The sequence below is a fragment of the Populus trichocarpa genome, chromosome 10, assembly GCF_000002775.5.
Source record: "Populus trichocarpa isolate Nisqually-1 chromosome 10, P.trichocarpa_v4.1, whole genome shotgun sequence".
Taxonomy (NCBI): domain Eukaryota; kingdom Viridiplantae; phylum Streptophyta; class Magnoliopsida; order Malpighiales; family Salicaceae; genus Populus; species Populus trichocarpa.
Window position 1 is genome coordinate 8,782,039 of NC_037294.2, and position 22,533 is coordinate 8,804,571.

At 36.0% G+C, this 22,533-nt stretch overlaps 3 protein-coding genes and 1 long non-coding RNA gene across 7 annotated transcripts; 2 read left to right on the plus strand and 2 right to left on the minus strand.

The window, feature by feature from the left end:
- Positions 1-233: 233 nt before the first annotated feature.
- LOC7477039 (4-coumarate--CoA ligase-like 9) lies at positions 234-2,788 on the plus strand. Its single transcript, XM_002315587.3, has 6 exons — positions 234-1,333; positions 1,538-1,727; positions 1,894-2,039; positions 2,197-2,264; positions 2,372-2,474; positions 2,578-2,788. The coding sequence occupies exons 1-6, from the start codon at positions 308-310 to the stop codon at positions 2,701-2,703; spliced, it is 1,659 nt and encodes a 552-aa protein (XP_002315623.3). The 5' UTR covers positions 234-307; the 3' UTR covers positions 2,704-2,788.
- Positions 2,789-2,930: 142 nt separating this feature from the next.
- LOC7477038 (lipoxygenase 6, chloroplastic) lies at positions 2,931-7,567 on the minus strand. The gene is made up of 9 exons (XM_002314512.4): positions 6,930-7,567; positions 6,194-6,471; positions 5,868-6,105; positions 5,437-5,769; positions 5,198-5,283; positions 4,997-5,104; positions 4,471-4,772; positions 4,121-4,387; positions 2,931-3,966 (listed from the first exon to the last, which is right to left on the minus strand). Exons 1-9 carry the CDS (start codon positions 7,336-7,338, stop codon positions 3,207-3,209), a joined length of 2,781 nt encoding a protein of 926 aa, XP_002314548.3. The 5' UTR covers positions 7,339-7,567; the 3' UTR covers positions 2,931-3,206.
- On the plus strand, positions 3,545-5,010 carry LOC127905848 (uncharacterized). Its single transcript, XR_008060328.1, has 2 exons — positions 3,545-3,690; positions 3,790-5,010. It is a non-coding gene; the product is annotated as an uncharacterized LOC127905848 (long non-coding RNA).
- Positions 7,568-11,005: 3,438 nt separating the features above from the next.
- Positions 11,006-22,080, minus strand: LOC7477037 (probable pre-mRNA-splicing factor ATP-dependent RNA helicase DEAH4). 4 transcript variants are annotated; one of them, XR_002984501.2, is made up of 17 exons: positions 21,766-22,080; positions 21,585-21,677; positions 21,395-21,499; positions 21,068-21,285; positions 19,868-19,920; positions 19,659-19,775; positions 19,119-19,210; positions 18,847-18,933; positions 17,450-17,664; positions 17,191-17,283; positions 16,288-16,411; positions 15,315-15,465; positions 14,891-14,960; positions 13,242-13,402; positions 12,589-12,764; positions 12,004-12,264; positions 11,006-11,023 (listed from the first exon to the last, which is right to left on the minus strand). XR_002984501.2 is itself a non-coding variant. In XM_024611357.2 (16 exons), exons 1-16 carry the CDS (start codon positions 21,966-21,968, stop codon positions 12,111-12,113), a joined length of 2,112 nt encoding a protein of 703 aa, XP_024467125.1. In that variant the 5' UTR covers positions 21,969-22,080; the 3' UTR covers positions 11,649-12,110. The 4 variants fall into 4 exon arrangements, 2 of the variants coding, with proteins under 2 accessions (XP_024467125.1, XP_024467126.1); XR_002984500.2 differs by lacking the exon at positions 11,006-11,023 and adding an exon at positions 11,649-11,928; XM_024611357.2 differs by lacking the exon at positions 11,006-11,023 and having other exon boundaries at positions 11,649-12,264.
- Between the last annotated feature and the right edge of the window lie 453 nt (positions 22,081-22,533).

Below are 22,533 nucleotides of genomic sequence, written 5' to 3' on the forward strand. Positions count from 1 at the left end.
ACTGAAGGTGTTCTTAAATTGGCAATGCCGCTTGTCTCTGGCAGAGTGAATTAAGATTATTATTATTATTATTATTATTATTATCCCCGATGGCTATATGCAGTATAAAATGTCAAAATCAAAGATTCTCTCCCTTTGAGTTTGACCACTAGCTACTCGTCGTTTATTCCAATCCTACACTGTAACTAACTAACTAATTAATTAATTAATAAACTATTAAGGCCTCCATTAATAACTTCATTGCACCTCACCCTCCTTCAGTCCACGACTCCAACCAAACCAAACCAAACACTCATTTGAACTGAACATGGAGAATCAACCAGCAACGTTAATCGATCCAAAAAGCGGCTTCTGCTCAAAGACCAACACCTACCACTCCCTCAGACCTCACCTCGAACTCCCTCCGATCACCACTCCTGTTTCCGCCACCGAATACGCCATCTCTCTCCTCCTATATTCCTCCCCTTCACCGCCACAAACCACCGCTCTCCTCGACGCTGTCACTGGCCGCCGCATTTCCTTCCCTGAACTCATTCACTTTACCGAAACCCTAGCCTCCTCTCTTCTCAACCGTTTTCGCCTCAAAAAAGGCGACACCGCTTTTATTCTCTCTCCAAACTCTATCCACATTCCGATCCTCTACCTCTCTCTCTTCTCTCTCGGCGTTGTTATCTCCCCTTCAAATCCGCTTTCCTCTGAACAGGAGATTCTCCACCAAACCAACCTCTCTAAACCTGTCATCGCTTTTGTCACGTCACAGACTGCTCACAAAATCCCTTACTCGGTTAAGAAAACGATCCTCCTCGACTCGCCAGAGTTTGAATCGCTTATGACGAGTCAGACTCAAGGCACAGTTAATGGATTGGAACGAGTAAGGGTTTATCAATCGGACCCGGCAGCGATTCTCTACTCCTCGGGGACAACAGGGAGATTCAAAGGAGTGTTGCTGACACACCGGAACTTCATATCCATGCTGGCTGCTACTATTGCGACTCGTGGCGTGAAGAATAAGATCACTGCTGTCACTTTGTGTACGGTGCCATACTTCCACGCGTACGGTTTTGTATACTGTTTAAGATTGGCAGCGATGGGGAACACGCTGGTGTCCATGGGGAGGTTTGATTTAAGTGCGATGCTGAGTGCGATTCAAGACTATAGGGTGAGCCACGTGGCAGTGGCACCACCGGTGGTGGTGGCGATGGTTAAAAATGTTGGAGCAATGGATGGCTATGATTTGAGCTCTCTTGAAGTGGTGGCATGTGGGGGAGCTCCTCTAAGGAAAAGTGTCCTTGAGCTGTTCAAGGAAAGGTTTCCCAATGTGCATATTGCCCAGGTTATTATTATTGTTATTATTTTATTTGAATTTTGAATAGTATATATGCATGAAGAATTGAGATTGGATAATTAATGACTTAATGAACACAATTTTGTAATATTGCTGTTGATTTTTATTTTTATTTTGTTAAGAGCTTATTGGAGCAGTAGTTTATGCTGATGCTGATGATGTTAATTGTTGATTAACCTTAATGACATGAAGGGATATGGGCTGACAGAAACAACGGCCCGAATATTTGCAACAGTAGGGCCTAAAGAAAGTGAAGTCATTGGAGCAACAGGAAAGCTTATATCAAATTGCCAGGCAAAGATTGTTGATCCAGACACTGGTGTCTCTCTTCCCCCTTTCAGTCCCGGGGAGCTTTGGGTTAGAGGAGACACTATTATGAAAGGTAATCGTTCGTCTTCCTCATACATTCGTTTTAGTGCATTAGATGTACAGAGCACCAATGTTAAGTCTATTTTGTTGTGATGGATGAAATTGCGAGAGATCAGGCCTGGTCGACTAGGATGTAGTTTTCACCTTGGTTTGCATGAATTTGCATCATTCTAGCGTAGGTTACATTGGCGATGACAAAGCAACTGCTGCAACTTTGGATTCCGGAGGATGGTTGAGAACTGGGGACCTTTGTTATATCGACAATGAAGGCTTCTTGTTTTTCGTGGATCGTATTAAGGAACTGATCAAATGCAAAGGCTACCAGGTTTATACCTCTATCTTTCTGTTGGGCTCATTACTATTACAACTGCACATGAAATTCAGACGTCAAAAGATAAATTTAAGCTGTTTTTGGTCTCTATAACTCGCATAACTTTGATCAATAGTTGTATGCTACATGTGCAAATTTTTGATTGCATCAGGTTGCCCCAGCAGAACTTGAGCATCTGCTCCAATCGAATCCAGATATCATTGAGGCAGCTGTAATCCCGTAAGCCATTCATTTTTATCACCACCACAATGTTCAAGGTTTACAGTTTACCTTTTGAAAATCATTTTTGTGCTAGGGCTGTTTAAGTTTCATCTTGTACATTGCAGGATTCCTGATGAGGAAGCAGGTCAAGTGCCTGTGGCCTTTGTGGTAAGACAAAATGGAAGCATTATTGACGAATCAAAAATCAAGGATTTTGTTGCCAGACAGGTGCTCGCTAAAATCTCATACACGATGATATGATACCAGAAGAATTAAAAACCCTGTTTCATGTTTTATCTTTCATCTGATCTTCCAAATAATTTTGTTGCAGGTTGCACCATACAAGAGATTACGACGAGTGATGTTCATTGAATCATTACCTAGGAATGCCACCGGTAAGGTGCCGAAAAAGGAACTAATCAATCTTGCGTTATCGAATGCCACCTCTAAGCTGTAAATTTCATTATGTAATTGATGAACCTTGCAATTGTATCAAGGATCATTGTGCTGGTTTTGAAAAGTTATGGATTGAAGTGTTACCATCTTAAAGTCTAAAAAGCTCCAATTATCCAAAAATACCTAGCCTATTCCGCACATAATCGCCTATTAATTTACATACAAACAACTCTGATGAAATCCTTGTACAGATAATAGTGTATTCGTACCATCACCAAGCCCTCAGCATGCAAGGAACTTCCATTTTTAATTGACCATCGCACATCTAAAATCATTGATACCACACATACATATTGGTCCTCAAACTTTAAATATGAATCCCATAAGCTTCTAATTCGTTGGTTTTACGTCATATCCTATGTTTGCAAAGCTCTAAATATGGATCGATAGAAATTGCTTCCATGCTTGACATTTTATTACAGACGCTAACTAAACAAGCTCTTCGAGAAAGAAAATGGCATTTGCTAAGCCAAGGCTATAATGACTTCAAACCAGGCTAACCTTTTAGATAGAAATGCTATTGGGGATTCCTCGACCCGTTACTCCAGGGCCTGAAGTGGGAAGGAGCAGTTCATATGGCGGAACACCTGCACCACTTCTGTTCTTAAGGCGGACATCCTTGTTTCTTAAATGTATTATCTCTTCAATCTCCTCCAATCGAGCAGAAAATCTGTTGAACAACTCTACTATGTCATGGTCATTTATCCAATGGCTGTGCAAATGGCTCACCTGACCCAAGTACTCTTCATCTGGGGAGTGCGTAGAAAGAGTGTCCTGAGTAGCCATTACTTTGGTGGCTTGAAGTTGAGTTGGCAAAGAAGACAGGAAAGTGAGCTGAGGATTTCGGATGAACTTTTCGTAATCATGCTCATTTTCTAGTGGGATGAGTTTTCGCAGGAGGGTAGGACGATTAGGCACGTACCCTCCAAAGGGGTACTGCCCAAAATTTATAGCAGCATGCTGCCCTGATGCAATCCAGATTATTGTTGTAAGTATGCCAGATAAATCTTCTTTGGTATTGAGTTTAGGCCACCATGGCTCGTTCCTCTTGTCAAAATGACCTTTATTTTTTATCTCATCCCACCAGGTTTGGAGCTCAATATCAGACTTGACAAAGTTAGGCTCAGAGTAGAAGTGATCAACATAAGATTCTACATATTCTTTTATGGCTGACCAAATGAGGAGCCCGTCTGAAGCATAGGGGTAGTCTTCTATCACAAGTCTCACGCCACAAGGCATTGAAGGATCCTCCACTGCCATTCCCCTGAAAGTTTCATCACAAGTAACATCTTTTTGATCATATATTCTACAAGAAAGCTGGCAATAAGATTACAGCAAGTGATGTTTAGAAACAGTAATACACTAAATGCATGAAAAAACAAAAGGGTTTATGAAATTAAAATGCATTACAGTTTTACCTGCGAACAAGATCTGCTGGCAATGCCTCCATGTCAAACCGCCACATATTCTGGTAAGCTGCAGAGCTAATCTCCATGGAATACTTTCCAGGACTGTAACAAGTCTCAATTATTCCTCCTCCATTTATTAAGCTTTGCCGTGCAATTGCATTAATTTCAAGAGTATAGCGCATATGAGGATGGAGCAATTTGTAAATGGGGTGCATTGCACTAAGCTGTCTGTGAGTTGCAATTATATAAGTCTCCATGCAAGCATGAGTTCTCAACCTGAGAATTCAAAAAAACACACAGGTAAGAGATGCGCATGCCTTGATTTTTAAAATTTCATCAAGTACAATCCATTCTTCTACCAGTGATTTACTAGCTGATGGACACCAGCATCATTTGAGCAGACATGAGCTTTGGCTAGTTTCCAAATCCAATGTGTTGTGGCATCATGCCCATGAGTGTAAACACGTTTTTCTCCAGGTGAAGAGGGTGATTGAGGAAGTGAAAGCTCAATAGCTATTGGCCTTAGCATATTAGCTCGGTCATGAAAGAAAACAGTCCTTGATGCATAAGCTTTTCTCCCTGGCAAGGAGTTCATCTTCTCCATAAATGGCAAAAGCATATCATGGTGATCGAGTATAAATAACCTATTCTCTTCAGTTGCCTGTATCATTAAGTATCAGAAACCAGAATTAGAGGAATCCAGTTTTTCAGCGCAAACTGGTTTCAATTTTTTTTTTAATTTTGTGGAATTTCAACCAGAAAAAAGAAGATGAAAATCAAAGGCATGAATCACCACATGTTTATTCTTTCTCCAGATTCAGAACAATGGAAACAGTTTTCTGTGAATGTAGTAGGAATGCAGCGAATAATGCATGATACAGGTACCTTTTCCACACTCATTCCATTAAGTTCTTGCTCTATTAATCTCTTTGTGAGTGCTGATTCCGGAGGGCCATAAACAGCAGGATCCAGTTTGCTGAGAATTGGAAATTCCTGTAAAATTCAAACAGCTCACAGAATAAGGGACATGGCAAAAAAAATTCAACCTGTAAAAAGTGACAAGTTGCATGTGATTTGAAATACCACCTTTAAAATCTCAATGTTCACTGGATTCACCCCAGCCAAAGTCTGGCGTGCAAACTCACTGTCACGCAACCATGCAAATCTATCTCCTGAGCAGATATAACAGACAAGGTGAAAAAGAGAAGGATAGAATTGACTTGAGACTACAAAGTGCTTTTCAGATGTAATTCTAAGATAACAGCCTAATCGCTGTGGTATAAAAAAAAGCATGCAGAAAAGACGGAGGAAGAAAAGGAGCTTACGTTTTATAACAATTGGGGTTTCATATTTCAGCAGCCTTTCACCAACGCTAAGAACCTGTTTCATAAGATTTCCCAAAAAGGGATTCTGAGCTATTTCATTTAGCTCGTCAGATTTCAAAACAAAACCATCATTATATAGCTTATCAATATCGGAGAAGCACGTGAAGGGAATGTCTGAACTAGACAATGTTGCAGAAATTGCTGGAATAAGATTGTGAAGCAGAGCTTTCAACCTTCCAGTAGAGAACGTGTTTTGCTTGATCTCCTCGAAAGTTTCATCTCTAGGCACATACACTGGATGTGGTTTTTCAACTCGAGTTTCACAATTCGGATCTAAATCAATTCATTCAAGGCAATGCATAACCAATCAGAATAGCATTGAAAAAATGTCAGGAAGTTGTTCAAATGAAATTCTCAGGAGAACATTATACCTTTCTTGGTTGGAGATCTACCAGTTCTACAGCGCCTAGGATAAGGCCACTTTTCACAGCCCAGGGCCGGTCTAGCAAGTTCTTCATCCTTGTCAGGATTACCCAAATCATTATAAAGAGCATAATCATAAATTCTATCATGAGGCTTTCTCTTGCCCTTTCCATTACCACGAAGGCTGAGCAAGTCCTCGCGCCGTAGATCTTTAATACCAGGTGGTGTTTGTGATGGTAGATATGCCTGTACACAACAACGTGCACATCGCGTAAGCAGAATGAAACATAAAAATTTAGTAGAGAGAAAAAAAACCCTGGTAAACAACACTCACTTGATTTCTGAAGATAATTCTGTCATCAGGGTTATCTTTGCACGAATGAATCCATGTATTTGCAGGGAAGAAAATGGGACCTTCATCAAAACCATGAACTACAATCTCCATCAAGTATACCTCCTTGCCATGAAGATTGGAAACAAGAATTGCTCCAGGATTCCCAAAATCGAAGGGAACAGTAAAATCAGCTGCATATTCAAAGATATGCTCGTTATTTGATGGCTTTGGTAACCACCCCCTCACAAATGCCCTTACACTCTTCCCTGAATTGGTTTCTGCAAGAACAACAAAGCCACAAACATTAAGAAAGTTAAAAACATGACATATTATAACATGGTCATAAATCCTTGTGTACCCAAATCTAATAAAACAAAGAAAAAAAAACAGATCATGATCTGTCCTTTAGTTACACAGACAGGCTTTTTTGCTTTGTCTAACCATATGAATAAAAAAAATAAAGAAAGAAGCTTTGATCACTATTCACTAAAAATAAGTAACAACCACTCAGCATTAAAAAAATCCCAAAAACAGTACTTCAACTCAAGATCTGTAGCGATGTAATGAAACTGCAAAGCAAAGTTTGAAATGCACCCCAGAATCCCACAGCTCATGTACTTGCATTTCAAAAATATCCAAGCTTTTAACTTTTTAGCACACAAATAACATTAAAACAAACAAAAATCACAAAAAAAAAGGAGTTCTTTCAAGTAATAGAATATGTACTACCAATTACCAGGATCAATCTCCTCACTGACAAGTTGAATCGAGATCCCTCTACCAATCCCATTAATGAAATATTCCCATTGATCCTCAATCTTTTCATTGATCTTCTCTTTCATCTTCTTTCTTATAGTGATCACTGCCCTCACATCTATCCCTCCTCTCCCTAATTTATCACTAGTACTCGATAACACAGTCCCATTGACTTCTTTATTATCAGTTTCCTTATTAGGTTGCTCCAGAGCCTTGTCATCATTGCTTATCACTGCCCGGATGGAACCGGGCGTACAAATGACCTTTGATCCAGATGGAACCCAGGTTTGCCAGAAAAACCCATGTTTCCAGGTCCTGGATGCCGCTGTAGATCGCCGGAAAGTGAGCTCTGGTTTGAAAGGAGAATATACCTGTTTCACTGCATACATAGTGATGAAAAGAAAGTTGACAGACAACTAATAAGGCAAAAAAATGATGTTGCTTGGTGCTGGAAGAACCGATGGAGCTGCCCTGCCTGAGACAGGGAGGGAAGGAGAGATTTCTGCCTGTATAAACTGCGTGGACTGAGTAAGTGTCCGAGTGAGAGAGCCAGTCTTTAATTATAAGGTCTACTACGTACTATGGTTCCTTTCTTTCTATCCTAGGATGTCTTCATTAATAATGTTTGTGAAGATGAAGTTGAGATGCACACTCCCAGACTCAGTTAATTGAGCGTGGAGACACGTGCCAATGATGTAGCTGGAGTGTGAGAGGCTTCCAAGTCAATTTCTGATAGGACTTTACAAGCAGAACAAATAGTATAATACTGCAGAATCTCAGGACTTACTATATATATATATATATATATAGCCACATGTTTTTTAGATAAAAAAATTCTAAATATAAATAAAAAATTTATATATACATGTACTTGAATAAATTAAAAATTATGTGTTAAATAAAAACTAAAAAAAATTAAGTTACATGTGATGATTAAAATATTTAATCTCGTAAGATGAAATATTTATTTGATTGTATTTATTAAATTTATGTTTTTATTCAACCATATAATAATAGCAATAGACATGCACATTGATCAATTAAATAAAAGAAAAAGAAAAAGAATATAATGTAATACTACACATATTAAAAAAATTATTTGAAAATAAATATCTTTTTATTTTCAAGAATAAATTTCATCTATATATAATAAAAAAATATATAGATGAATAAGAATAATATCTTTAAAAATTAAATACACATAAAAAAATTCAAAAAATTCCTTGTCAAAAAAAGTTAAATAAGAAAAAAAATTCAAAGATGAGAAATATTATTTGAAAAATATTTCAAAAAAGATATATTAAAAAAGGAGGTTAAGTAAGCAAAAGAAAAATTCACACATGAGAAATATAAATTTTAAAAGTATATATTAAAAAAGAAAAGGAAAGAAAATTTACGAGGATTGTTATCTTTGTTTTCTTTTTTCCTTTATATATATATATATATATATATATATATCAACGACAAGTAAAGTGTTGGTTTAATGGTTAAGACACTGTTATATCTCTGTAAAAATAAGAATACAAGTTTAATTTTTACGAAGCGCATTTACCTCAAACGACACTAGTCTTATCCTTTAAAAGATTGTGAGGATACCCGGATAAGATGACTGCACCTTTCTCTTTCCCTTTCTTTTTCTAGTTTTGGTATGCTATGAAATGCTAGTACTTTTCTCTTTGGGATATGCTTGAGAAAGGTATAGCTTTTTTGATGTGGTGGCTTTTGCATGTTGCTTGTGGCTGTTATTAATTATTATGGTTATAAGAAATTATTTGGTTTTTTTAAAATTTTATATAATATTTAAGAGTCTCAAAAGCTTTATTTGTCGGTTTTTATGCTTTCAAATAATTTTCAAAACAGTTTTAAAATATTACCAAACACATTTCTCATTATTTTTTTAAAAAAAAGAAAGCTCGAAAAATAAAATAAAATAAGCTATAAGCCATTGTCTGCTAGGTTTCCTTTTGTCCGTCCGGTTTGAGAAATAATAGATGTTTTTCACTTATTTTCTAATTATCATGAAATAAAATCTACAAATAATTAAAGTCCTAAGGCACTTGTTAATGTCAATAAATGGAGAACTTTGTTTTCATATATACATCGAGCAAGATTTAGAAGAAACCAATCAGCATAGTGTGAAATCAACATGGATTAATAAATAAATTAAGATTTATTAGGGTTTTGCAGAACAAGAAATATAGGCACCGTTTGGGAATATGGATTAGTAAATTAATAAATTAAGATTTTTTTAAAAAAATACACCATTTGGAAACACAGTACAAACCGCGTTCTACAAAAATTAAAAAAAATTGCTAAAAATTAATTTGTTTTTGTGTTTTGGATCTTTTTGATGCGCTGATTTCAAAAATAATATTTAAAAAATAAAAAAAATACTATTTTGATGCATTTCAACATAAAAAACACTTTAAAAAACAACCGCAATCACACTTTTAAATTGGCAAACATTTTGCGTGAGAAGTCAAGCAAATTAATATCTATAAACTTTTATATATATATATATATACACATCCGTTCAAACTTGAAAGTGGAAATAGATAGTAGAAAAACAAAATAAAGCAAGTAAAAATTATTTTGACATGACATGGACCGGGTTTATATGGTCAAAGCTTAGAAGAGGGATTTATGAAGCTTAATTAAAAGTTTATAGAGTTAGATCATGAGAGATGTCAAGTAGGGTTAAGTTATATATAATTATTTATTGAATAAAATAGTAAAAGGGTTAGGTTTCAGTTGGGTAGTGCCGTGTGATTCTCTCTTTCTTGGCGCCCAATGCGGCATTGCCCAGCAGAATATGTCTCGTGATAGATTAATTATTACACACACGCGCGCATCGATTTTCAGGCAATGTATGGCATTCAAACTATACTTTAAAACCTGATAGGTGGTGGCAAAATGGTAAGAGCTTGGATCAAGAAGTTTGTTTTTTCTGTAGTCTCAGATTCGAGCCATGTGGTTGCTCATATGATGGTCACTGGAGGCTTACATGGTCATTAACTTCAGAGCTCGTGGGATTAGTCGATGTACGCGCAAGCTGACTCGAATACCTATATTTTTTTTTAAAAAAACCTGATTACCACGAATTAAATATAGAACACGATGTGCTATTATATACTTAAAAACACCAAGCTTCTCAAATTAGTGATGGTGGAAGATGATTGGTCTGATACCCTTCCTCCTCTTCAAGCAATCAACAGCGCGTAGGTGTGCTCCTCCCAACACTTGTTTCACACTTCCACATGAACTTTGCTCTACTTGACTACTTGCCTGCAATAACTTAATCAAGAGTTAAGACCATGGGCATAACTTGCACGTGGAACACGAAAATAATTAATCATGAGATCTTCGACTTTGGTATCACGACAAACGTATAATTTGTTTGGTTAAGAGTTGTTTTTGTATTTTAAAAATATTTTTTATAAAAATTATATATTTATTTTTTTTTTATTTTATGTTAGTAAATCTTTTTTTATTTTTAAATAATTTTAATGTTTCTGTTACTTACTGTTTATTTTTATATTTTAAAAGTATTTTTTTAAAAAAAGTTATTTTTTATTTTTTATTTGTTTTAAATTAATAATTTTTTAGTATTTTCAAATAATTTTAATATGTCCGTTACTTACTGTTTATTTTTGTATTTTAAAAATATTTTTTATTTTTTATTTGCTTTAAATTAATAACTTTTTAGTATTTTCAAATAATTTTAATATATCCGTTACTTATTGTTTATTTTTGTATTTTAAAAGATTGTTTTTTTAAAAAAATATTTTTTTATTTTTTATTTGCTTTAAATTAATAACTTTTTAGTATTTTTAAATAATTTTAATGTATTAATATTAAAAATAATTTTTAAAAAATAATTATTATTTTACTTTTAAACACACATGAAATCCATGCTTATCATAACTAATAGTAGAAGATCGCTTTCCTTGATATCCAGACTGTTTGAAAGTGACCATTTAATGAACTCTTATTGGTAATCCAACCTCTTGTGCTTGATTCAATGACCCAGTTGTGAGCCTCATCTCCTAGCTGGCAGGGCAACTTCTATAATTGCTAATAAATAAAAAAAGTAATTGTGTTCATCAGTCTCACATGCTCAAAGAAATAATAATAATAATAAAAAAAAAAACTTCAGGGGCATTAATTTAGTTTCTACCTCCATTTCCATGATTAGAAAAAATGGCATATTTCTAACACACTATTATAATGGAAAAAACTAGCCTGGGGTGCACTTCAACCATATTTTTAAAATTTTTAATTTTTTTTATTTTGCTTCAAATTATTTTTTTATATTTTTAGATGTTTTAAATTTTTTTATTAATAAAAAAAATAGAAATTTAAAAACAATGTCTATTATTTATCCAAACACCCTCTTATCCCAAGCACCAACCGGCATGGATGGAAACATATGTCGTTTATGCGTGTCCTGATTGAGATGGTAATGTTGTTGATGGAATGTTGTTCTGAAACTTAAATAACTCCATGATTTTGAAATCAATACATTTTAAAAATTCTCAACGTTTAATCGAATATAATATAGTTGATTTAATCAATTTTTTCTCCCAATAATTCTTGAGCCTCTAAAGAAATATTATTAGGTTTCTTTTGTTTTTTGTTTTTTTTTAGGGGGGGGTGGGGATGAATAATTTTGTAATTGTAATTATATAAATTATAATAATGGATGGAACTAGGTCTCTTTCAGCTTTGAATTTCTATTATTAGAAATTAAACACAACATGCAAGTAGTTTGAATCTCAAATTTCAAGATTTATAACTGCTTCTAGAGAACCACTAGAAACTTCCTCAGTGGTGATATTGTGAACGGATGAGGAACACAAAAATGGCTGACACAGTATTTAAGCCACGACACTGAATAGCATGGGTCTTGAAGACCAAAATAACGGGTCAGTGGTGCATAACTCCACTTTGTAAGCGTGCAGTATCTCATCTCCAAGGGCCTGTTGACCATAAATCTGAAAATGTTGACAGGAGGCCGCTGAAAATGAGAGGGAGGGTGAGGGGGAGTCACTGACCTGATGTGTCCCCAACAGTATTTTCATTTGGCAGGCCCCACACAACCGACGGGGAGAACCCAGGAGCAGTATTTTATGCCAATCCTACTCTATCTGCATTGCTTAGCTCATTTCTTTCCTTTACGAGCAAGAAAGCGATCCCTAGCTGCCTGAATTCTACTTTCACGGTCATCTGGAACTCCAGTAACAGCCTCCTCTTTCTTTGGCAAGGAGGAGACCTTTGTCTCACTTTCCTCTCTAATACTATGACCAGATCCCCCACTGCAAAATAAATAAATAATAACTCAATATTGTCACCACTATTGTCTTCTGTCCTTGCTTGCTGGCTTGAGGGATTGGTAAAACAAAACTAGCAATCTTACTAAGAAAGAGGGGTTGAAGGAGACCAGATAAGAATTATCTTTTCCTGGCTTATGGTGAAAGGCCATGGGGAGATACTGTCTGTGATCCATAGATCTCAGATTGGAGAAAGGAAAATAAAAAATGAAAGGAAACGATATAGGGATATTTTAATTGGAGAATGAGGTTGGAACTAGAACTACGCCCACCCTCTTATTATAAAAATTGCATATTTATCAAATTTACCTTAGCTTGTCGATATTCAGTTTCTCAAGCTTCTTCAAAATGGGGTTGACCCATGGCATCTCTACAGCACATACATTGCGCATAAATGGACGGGAGGTGGCAATGAGTTCATGATACACAACGTAGTTTGGAAACATTCCATCTTCATCTGTTTTCAGAGTGGAGGATGGATGCACCTGAAACCACAATTTTCAGTTGAAATGGAAGCTGACTTTAAATATCACAAATAGTAGATGTGATATAAATAAATTTACAGATCAACTTTACTGTTATCAATTCAATGTTGTTTTTTTCCTTTTTCAGAATACACATGCAATTGTCGCAAAAAACATGTATCTATATCTCGAAAGAGAGGAACTTAGGACCTTCAGTTTCTGTTTCTTTTTCTTTTTATTTATCATGAGGACCTTTAGTTTCGTACCAAATGCCTCAACCAACAATTCACCTTTCTTCTCCTTTTAACATAAACCAAATAAAGCTTTTATAAATCTCTTTTCATGAATTAAACACAAGGTTATCAAACATGATTGCACTAAACTCTGAAGTTCAGTCATGCAACATGTGGAATCAAATTGACCAAATTCATTATTATGCCCATATGAACAACAGCTGGGATTCAGAATATAATAACTACCATATAAGAGCTTCAATACCTGAACTAGTTGTGGCTTGAAACCTATAGTTCTATAGCCATTGTGTTGTACCATTCTCTCGGCAAGCTTATTTGCATAGCCAACACACAAAGCCTTCCTCAAATTCTTGTAATCCCGTTGTCTTTCTTTATATCTTTCAATTGTTCGTACATTTAATGACCCTGCTTCCACATAAACACAATTTCAGTTCAAAATACACACACACAGCATAAACATAATCCATTAGGATAGTGAAGCAGAAAAATGTACATGGAAGAATACCTCCCAACTAACTAGACAGAAAATTCAAAGTGTAAAATGCAGAAGATCTTACACACGTTCTCTTACTCCACACAGATGAAGAATGATCAAGTTCATTTGTGTTTAACTTGTGCTAAAAATACATAAGATGATTAAGAATGTAGGCAACTACAGTGTGGTTAAAAGTGCAAGGCACTTTAGGTTGCTAAATGCTTCATCACAAAATGTGCCAGCCTGGACTCTCACCAGGATGAAGCTAGGAGCTAGTTTACTGATATGTATATATAGACAGACTTTATAGATGTTCACACGCGCACTAGAAAGTAATTAAGCAACTACAGAAACACTAATATCATCATCAAATAAAAGCATTTGTTCAACATAAAAGTTTAACACTGTCATCCTTGTAAACCCATTATGAAGTGAACAAAATTCATTTTAATATCACACCACAAACACTATTTAAATATCACCACATCAATATCATATGAAGTGCAGGGTAGGGTAGAGAGTTGTGGTTAATCCCGAATGTGGCTGCTAATTGGTGGTTTTCAAGGGAAGGCAAAACCCCAAGGGGTTAATTTCATCAGCATCCACTGCATCATCATCATCAACATCCATTCTCTCCTCTCCTCCATCACTAGATTCATAGCCTTCAATCTCATCCTTTGTTTCCTCTGGAATCAGCCTCTTCCTTTTTAACATTTGCTATGAACTTGACTACTTTGCACTTGTATTTGTGCTTGTTTGTTTCCTTCTGTATCTCCATCTCCACATTTATGAAGCCCCAAATTTTCTTACCAGTTACCATATCACTTCATGTCAAATTGTCCTCACTAAATACCAAACATGTTCTGTGACTGTATTTGAAGTGTCAACACCAGTGATGTCACAACGTGCTTGCTGAGGTACCAGGTCAAGGCACACTGTTAGAACCTCAAATGCCAATAGGCAAGGCAGTTTGCTAAGGTATTGCAGGCCTGCACTTCTCATGGAGCATTGGGCATGGGAGGTACTTGCCTAGCTAATTTGTCTCTTACAAAATTCCTTGTGTTTATTTTGCATTGTTCTCCCATCTGATAGCCTTTCCACCTTACACTGAAGGACTTATTTTACAGGAGGTCAATCATCTTCAATTCAATATTGAGCTAAGAAATTGAGTTGCTATAAATATGAAGGAAAAAATAAATTAGTTCCTCTAAAAAGAAAAGCCAGCAACCAGCAGAACATCTATAACTATGCCCCCAACAATTTCAATGTTACTGGACAACAAAACTAAACATGAAAATGACATCTTGCCAATGAAGGCGATTTAGACATGTGAAATAAAGGATCTATTTTGAAAAAATATCTGTATGATACCATATCACAATATAGGTGTCAATGTTCCTAAAAATAGAATTACTAACCCTTTGCTATTTTTTGCATTAACTGGGACAACTGTCTTCGCACATCTTTGACAAACATCATCCCTCGCACCTACAGATTGTAAACCACATACATTATTAAAGCTAAATACCAGACTGAGTTTGCTGGTATCTATAAATGAATTCTGCAAAAAACTAGGTGCCTTGGCTTCTTTTTACTGCCAAAAGGCCCAGGCATTTGCAAGAAAATGAGGGCAGATATGAATAATCTGTAGCACAGACAGTGCATATTCCTCTGCCTTTCAGCCCAATAAAAGAAATAAATACTTGAAAAAACACACTTGATTTAGAAGTAACTTTTTATCAGATAGGAAAACATGTAATAGTATGACTTAACCTTAGTCTAGCAAAGATGATTTGGAAGTTGGTCAAAATATAAGCTTTTACAAGCAGAAGAAAAAATTACCTGCAAACCTTTGTCTTTGCACCAGCCAATATCAAATTCGTTTTGATCCCATTGCTCAAAAATCTGTAGCAACTGAACATGATCACCATAACCAGAACCATCAGGAAGGTCGGGGGGAGGGTGTTTCCTCTTCTTTTCATTACTCTTGCTACTGCAGAGTCAAAACCTTAATTAAGCTTTGAGGTGTATGTACACTTTATTACTGTGAGTCAAAGGCGCATATATACACATCATTACTGTGAGTCAAAAGCCACACACAGACACACATCATTACTGTGAGTCAAAGGTTCAAGTTCAATCTGCAGTTAATTAAAGTGGATCAATTAATTATCAATGCCGGTTTTCAGCCTTCAATAGTTTAGGTATTTAAGAAGGCAAAGTTTGAATACAGAAAATACTCTTTTTTTTAGCATCAGAAAAGCACAGATAGGTGCCACACCCAGCGTTGAATGTTGATTCGAGTAACTGTTTAGCATGTGGAAAAATTATTAACATCTTGACTTTTCTAGACACCAACAGAAACCTATAACTATCCACAAGCGGTGTTCCTTTAGTTAAACAAATTAGCATTGGCACATGGTTCTCAAACAATTTTTAGATTCAGATCACTGATATTAGGATCCAGCATCTTTAGTGATCCAAGATAATATCTCAAAGTAGGAATAAGAAAGACAAGCATAATTTAGGTTATTAGTAGCACAAAAAATGCAGAAGGCAATGGGGTCACAAAACATGCAGCTCAACAAAAGATCAGGAGACAAGCAAATAAACATATAAAGGAATATAGGCAGCAGCTATATTATTTTACTCATTTAGCTTTTCCTTTTCCTTTTCTCTATTTTTTTTGGCTTCGCAAAGTTGAGATGTTACCTATACTGACATTAGTCAATTCCAAAATAAAAGACATGATTTGAAATAATAACAGCTTCGAAAAAGCCAAAAAGGACCATCTAGTGCATAGATACAAACTAACCTTTGTCCCGCAAGTAACGTGGTTTCCGCTGACAACATGGCTGCAACAGTCAAAGCCTGGGATAAGCAACCATTCTCATTTGCCTCCATCAAGGTTCTTGAAAGTGAGGGTTCTAGTGGAAGTTCTGAGTCAAAAGAAGATAATATTGTCAGCAAACTTGTGACATAAAATTTTATTTTATAGATATCAAAAGCATGCAAAATTTTAAAACTGCTTAGAATAACAAGATTTTTGCTGATGAGTGAGCATTAGAAGTCAAGAAAAATAGAAGGATTAGCTAGCATTAGAAGTTTATGGAACTAATGGCGGTAGATATTCCAACATTTTTGTTGTGGATGCTCATGGTAATTGGGCATCAAGACACTGGTTGTGTGGAAATTTGTGTTGGTAGTTCTGAAAGTCTTTCCTTTTCTACTCTTACATAACTGTAACTTGTAAAAAAAGAAAACGAAAAATACAATTTGCAGATTTCCCACCAGAACTTCAATAAGACCAAGAATTAACTCCAAAGCTATTCAGTTTGTAGTTGATGGGAGGAGATTCAATCCTTTCCAAATAACTGCATGTGGATAAAGTAAACACTACCACTAATAAGTGGACCCTGACCACCACCACAAGATGGCAAGTGATATGACAAATATAGTTCACTCAAACAAGAGAAGGTCTAATAAGATGATGAGTAGGCAGCTGTTGATAGCAAGAAGATTAAGGCAATACTCACTGGAATGGAAAAAAATGGATATAACAGAAAAGATGGAAGGCTGTGATGCATTAGAGCAACTGATATTGGTTCAACTTTTCAAAGCAAATTTGACAAAACCCCAATAAAGCACTCTAAATTATGGGCACACTCACGAATTTAGTGAATAGGAGCAAATAATGAGAGGGATTAAAATCCATTACCAGCCATCGTTTGTCCAACACTTGTGATCAAACCAGTATCGTCTATGGCATCAATGAGATATAGTTGCTTTAAAGCATCTTCTAGTGACTCAACTGAAACAAAGATAATCAGATTTAGGTTTCATATACTATATAGAAGAAAACACAAATGGTTCACTTATGCTCTCTAGGGTCTAGTTTTTTCTTAGCAGAAGGGAGAGGAGATATAGATGTTGGTTGAGAACTCGGATTTTAGACCAGGAACATGTTAATTGCTTACATGAAGGGGGATCGAGAAAATCAAACTTGAGAATGTCAATATCTGGCAGATCTAATGATTTCAAGTAAAGAACACTCCCAGCAAGAGAAGACCGCTGTATTTCAGGAACTGTTACATCAAGCAATTCTTCTTGGTAAACCTCAGAGGAATATAGCCGATAGCACTTTCCAGGTCGTGTTCTTCCAGCTCGTCCTGCACGCTGATTTGCCTGCACTCTGCAATCAAGTAAGCCAGAAAAGTTACCTTATTGCCAAAGGAAAAATATTTGCAGAATTGGTATGTTTGGTGATGCGTCTCCAGTACGTTTGCAAAAGTCTTTTGGGAGGAAAAAGCATCATGCATTTGACATCTTCATATCAAAACCATCCAGAAGCACCCAAAAAACATCAATTTGTTGGTTTTTCAACCCAGAAGCACTTGAAACACTTTACCAAACAACCCTTAGTATTTACAAAAAGATAACTGGGAGGGTAAAGTGAAGCATGGGTGCTATGATATCTCAATAACTTTGTTCCTTTTCTTTTGGAAGTAAATAAAATAATATGGGAAAAAAAATCCCAGAGAAGGGGTGGAGAAACCCTTAGGTACTTTTCTCGCTGTATAGCTGGTCAGTGATGAAATGCAGGCTTAAATCCATTGCACAGAAGCACTAATGTAATAGAACTATGGTAATATTGCTGCTTTTAAGCGGCATATACAGACACAAAAAATAGATGATTTTCAACTTATTAGCCATACCTAACACTAAAAATAAGCATTCCCTGCAAAATATGGGAATCAGGTGCCCAGAATACTCTGAATCCAATTTCTCATGGCACAAGCGTGCCTATAAAAAGATTGAGAATCTACTAAGTAATAACCAGAACACTTATATAAACACTTTGTGTCAGCTTAGTGGTCATGTAATGTATGTCTCAAAACATAAAATGAAGAATGATGACAAGAGGTTGTTGTAAGAACACAGCTTTGTTGATAATGACAAGCATGGTCTTGTAACAAAAAAGGTTTCTAGATACATTTTTCCAATTCATCCCCAACTTCTTTGGATATAGTTAAAAGCAAACAAAGACAAATAAAGAAAAAGAAAAAAGGAAACAGTAAGAATGCAAAACCATAGTTACCAATTTGAGTAAACAAATTTATTGCAAAATGCATTTGCTCAGATATATGACATTGAGTGAGGCTGGCAGAACAAATCTCTTCTTTACCTTCTCATCGATCTCAATGACCACCATTTAACACAAATAAAATTGTATTGCACAATGGGAGAAAGAGAGCCTCAGAACAAGATTTTGTCGTTAGAAACAAGACTGACTCAAGCATGAAAAACAAAAGAGTACAATATTTTCAAGTATAAGGTAAAAAATAAATAAATAAAATTCAATTAGACTGCTTACTTGCTAATTGGAACAATATCAAGAGAATACATGCCGGTTGACGGGTTGTATTGCCGTTGCTTTACATATCCAGAATCAATAACGTATCTGTCATTGAAACATAATTTGCAACCAAAATAACAGATTAGAGTAAAGAAGGCAAATGAATCAGTGAAAGAACAACAATCTTGACATGAAAATTGCATTAAACAAAATAAACATGCACAAATTGCATAAAGAATACAACTACAACAAAAGGCACTTGTACATGATAAGTGTCTGATTGTCCTTACACAACGCCATCAACAGTCAAAGAAGTTTCAGCAATATTTGTTGCAACGATAAATCGCCTACAGTTTGGAGGTGGAGGGCTAAATACACGCACCTGAAGAGTCATGGGAAACACATGGCTGTCAAACACAAAAGTATAATGAGATTTTAAGCCCCGTGATCTACATCTCAAGAAATTAAAATGGACTCCAGCCTGACTTTCAAATAGTTGAGAGAGAAAGTTGTGCATGTAAGTGAGAATGAGAAGACAATGACATCTCAAAAGGAAGATATGCACTTTGGGATTATTTCTACCACACAAGACCAACAGGAAATGCTGGGTAAGATTCCTGTTAGGTTTGTTAATTCATTAGTTTCTTTTTCGCTTGATTAAACGGTGTGAAAGACTCAAAATTTTAGTTCAAAGACAGACAAAAATCTGAAAGGTATCAATATGAAATGGAATGATCCCAAAAGGGATCCCGACGATTGCAGGCATAGAGTTCAATAAATAAGCCTACTTGGTTTCATTTGTGGACAAAAAGCAAAAATGAAAGACCTGCCTGCAGTTCAGGTGGTAAAGAACCATGAAGTGGAAGGATAATTGCATCCATGCAGGAGCCTTCCTCTAGGCTTTGAACTCTATCCTCCAACTTTGAAACCAATTTATCTATATCATCCTGCACAAGGCCAAAAGTGACTTTTTACAATCAATAGCAACACAAAAATTTTAATCATCAAAGCAGAAGGGTAGAGCCGAATTCAACATCACCTGTCCGGTCATGAAAATTAAGACATCACCTTCTGGTTCCCGAACATGTATATCTGAGAGGAACAATTGGCAGAAAAACCTCATCAACAAGCTAACTTATCAAACAAAAAATATAATTCACAAAACATTGCAAGTCACTGCCCTTTTCAATATATTGAAACCAGAGAGGAGCGTATGGTTACTAGGAATGTGAGGTATTTCAGATGTATTTAGCAAGAAGCACTCAAAAAATACATCACTGTCATTTCCTATATAGTATATGTAGATATTGGAAACATTAGCTGCCAGCAGAAAACAAAGCGGACAGCTAAAAACAAATTCTACCCACCTACTTATCTACCCAAACAACTTTACTGCAGATTTACGCAAATCAATTAGATCCCAATCCCAATACATTTAGGGTCAGTTATTCATTTCCTTCATTGTTTGATCCATGTCAGATAAGATGTAACTAACTTAATGCTGCTGTCAACCAATGACAACACCCCTGTATCTGAGCTTCAGAACGGCAGTGCTGGATGCAGTATAATGTCTACAGCTAATTGAATACGAAAATAACAAAATAAGCACTGAAAATGAAAATACCCTCAATTTCACCCTAATTAAGATGGCAACTGAAACTTTTCATTGAAGGTAGCTTAAAATTCCTTTAGTACTCTGAACAGTGAACAGAAGATTGCAACCCACTTTGTAATTTAAATTTGTATTATTGACATCCTATATTAAGGCGCAAGAGATGTTAAAGTTAATTTATACTGTAGCAAAACAGAGCACAATAAAGATTGAAAACCTGATTGGTGGTGTTGAATGATAAGCATCTGGAAACGAGTGGAAGAATAGCTACAAATTCTTGACATATGCTCATTTTTTCTATTTGAACAAAATTTCAATCAAAATCAGTGCCAAGATTGTTTAAACTTACACTCTATAAATGTCAATCCTGGACCTATATCGGCTGCAATTACCTAATTAATCCATATCGGCTGCAGCTACCTAATTAATACCCAGTTTGTTTATAGAATTGGCAAAAAGAAGGAGATATTTTTGGATGAATAACACCAGAAACATGTCCATTTAACGATTTCCCACTATGTACTATGGATGAATATTAAATGATGGGGATGTATAGTAGGAATCTCTAGGGGAATGAAACATGGCATTAATTGAAGCCAAACACAAAGGAATATTGTCTTTTCATACCCATAGCTGTTCTGAAAGAAGACTCGATATAGCTTTTAGGACGCTCCTCACTGTACAATATTTCCACCGGGTATAACTTTCCAGGGACATTCAATACAGGGCAGTCCGAAAAGAATTCTGATACTTTTTCACCATCGAGAGTAGCTGAAGTGATGAGAACCTTCAATTTGGAGGCACGCATTTTAACCAAACGTTTCACCAGTCCCATCAAAATATCCCTGAGGGAGGATCAGTTGATAAACATAGTGGACATATGATTAAAAAAAAAAAAAAGAAGAAGAAGAAGCAATATTACCAAACAAAGCATATTTCAAAGGCCTTCCTTACGTGTTCAAACTCCTCTCATGAGCTTCATCCAATATGATCACTGAATACTGATTAAGCTCCGGGTTAGACAGACATTCGCGAAGGAGCACTCCATCAGTAAGGTACCTGCGCAGTTCACCGTGCTATAATTAATAAGACATGACAAACGAAGAAATTAAAAAATATATATAGTAGGATTGAGCTCCATTACTTGATCCGGGTCAAATCTGAAGTTCTGTCTTCAAATCGAATGGCATAACCCACTTCCTCCCCAAGAGTAACGCCGAGCTCCTGCGCAACGCGTCTGTTAAAGAACCATACGTACAAGTTTAGTCAGCAGCAACAAAGTTAGCAAACACACGAAGAAGTTTGTTGGAAGCTGTTGTTGAGACCTTGCAACGGAGACGGCGGCGACTCGACGGGGCTGAGTGACGGCAATAATTCCGGATTTGGTGTAGCCTCTGCGGTGAAGCATCTGAGAGAGTTGAGTACTCTTTCCTGAACCAGTCTCTCCAATTATCACTACCACAGCATTATCTTCCACGGTTTTCATTATTTTGTCTTCGAATTGCACTATAGGCAGATGACTCGCCATTTGATAGAAAACAAGAAGAAATTGACCTACAGCTTGACAGGAAGAGAGTGCCCTCTTCTTGAACCTCAACTCTGTCTCTGCTGCTTGCTACTTTTCAAAACATGCCCCTTCTCGTTTTTGGAATGTCGTTTAATATATCTGGGACCGACTCGTCGTCTCCTTATTAGCGGTCTAATTGCCTTCTTAACGACGTGTCACCTTTTCCCCACCGGTTAATATGGCGTCTAGCTTCTTATAAACAGCAGATTATTACTTATTTAGTCCCTGGTTTATGATTATATTGTAGGTTAGTCCTTATGGTTTTGAAAATGGTTAAAAAATCAAGATGTCCACAAAATGTTTTTCTAAAACACCCTTTATATTTTGTTTTATATAGGTAACAAATAAATAGGTAATAGGAAAACAAGTAATTAATTGTAGCGGATAAGTAAGTCATAAAAATAAAAAAAACAAATAGGGATTAGATATGGAGGTTTTACAACCAAAGGGATTTAACTGATTATTTTGCTACAACACAGGGCTAAATAATAGTTTTCTTACCAAACTGTTTAGACCACCCTTTCTT

What these genes read in the sequence shown, in the direction of transcription:
- LOC7477039 (XM_002315587.3), top strand. Translation starts at nt 308, where the DNA reads ATGGAGAATCAACCAGCAACGTTAATCGATCCAAAAAGCGGCTTCTGC. An exon ending in AGGAGACACTATTATGAAAG is followed by an intron (nt 1,728 to 1,893) that starts GTAATCGTTCGT and finishes ATTCTAGCGTAG; the next exon opens with GTTACATTGGCGATGACAAA. An exon ending in AGGATTTTGTTGCCAGACAG is followed by an intron (nt 2,475 to 2,577) that starts GTGCTCGCTAAA and finishes ATTTTGTTGCAG; the next exon opens with GTTGCACCATACAAGAGATT.
- LOC7477038 (XM_002314512.4), bottom strand. Translation starts at nt 7,338, where the DNA reads ATGTATGCAGTGAAACAGGTATATTCTCCTTTCAAACCAGAGCTCACT. An exon ending in ATGGAATGAGTGTGGAAAAG is followed by an intron (nt 4,773 to 4,996) that starts GTACCTGTATCA and finishes TTAATGATACAG; the next exon opens with GCAACTGAAGAGAATAGGTT. An exon ending in CCAGCAGATCTTGTTCGCAG is followed by an intron (nt 3,967 to 4,120) that starts GTAAAACTGTAA and finishes TGAAACTTTCAG; the next exon opens with GGGAATGGCAGTGGAGGATC.
- LOC7477037 (XM_024611357.2), bottom strand. Translation starts at nt 21,968, where the DNA reads ATGGCGAGTCATCTGCCTATAGTGCAATTCGAAGACAAAATAATGAAA. An exon ending in GCCGCCGTCTCCGTTGCAAG is followed by an intron (nt 21,678 to 21,765) that starts GTCTCAACAACA and finishes GTTCTTTAACAG; the next exon opens with ACGCGTTGCGCAGGAGCTCG. An exon ending in CTGAATATCGACAAGCTAAG is followed by an intron (nt 12,265 to 12,588) that starts GTAAATTTGATA and finishes TTTATTTTGCAG; the next exon opens with TGGGGGATCTGGTCATAGTA.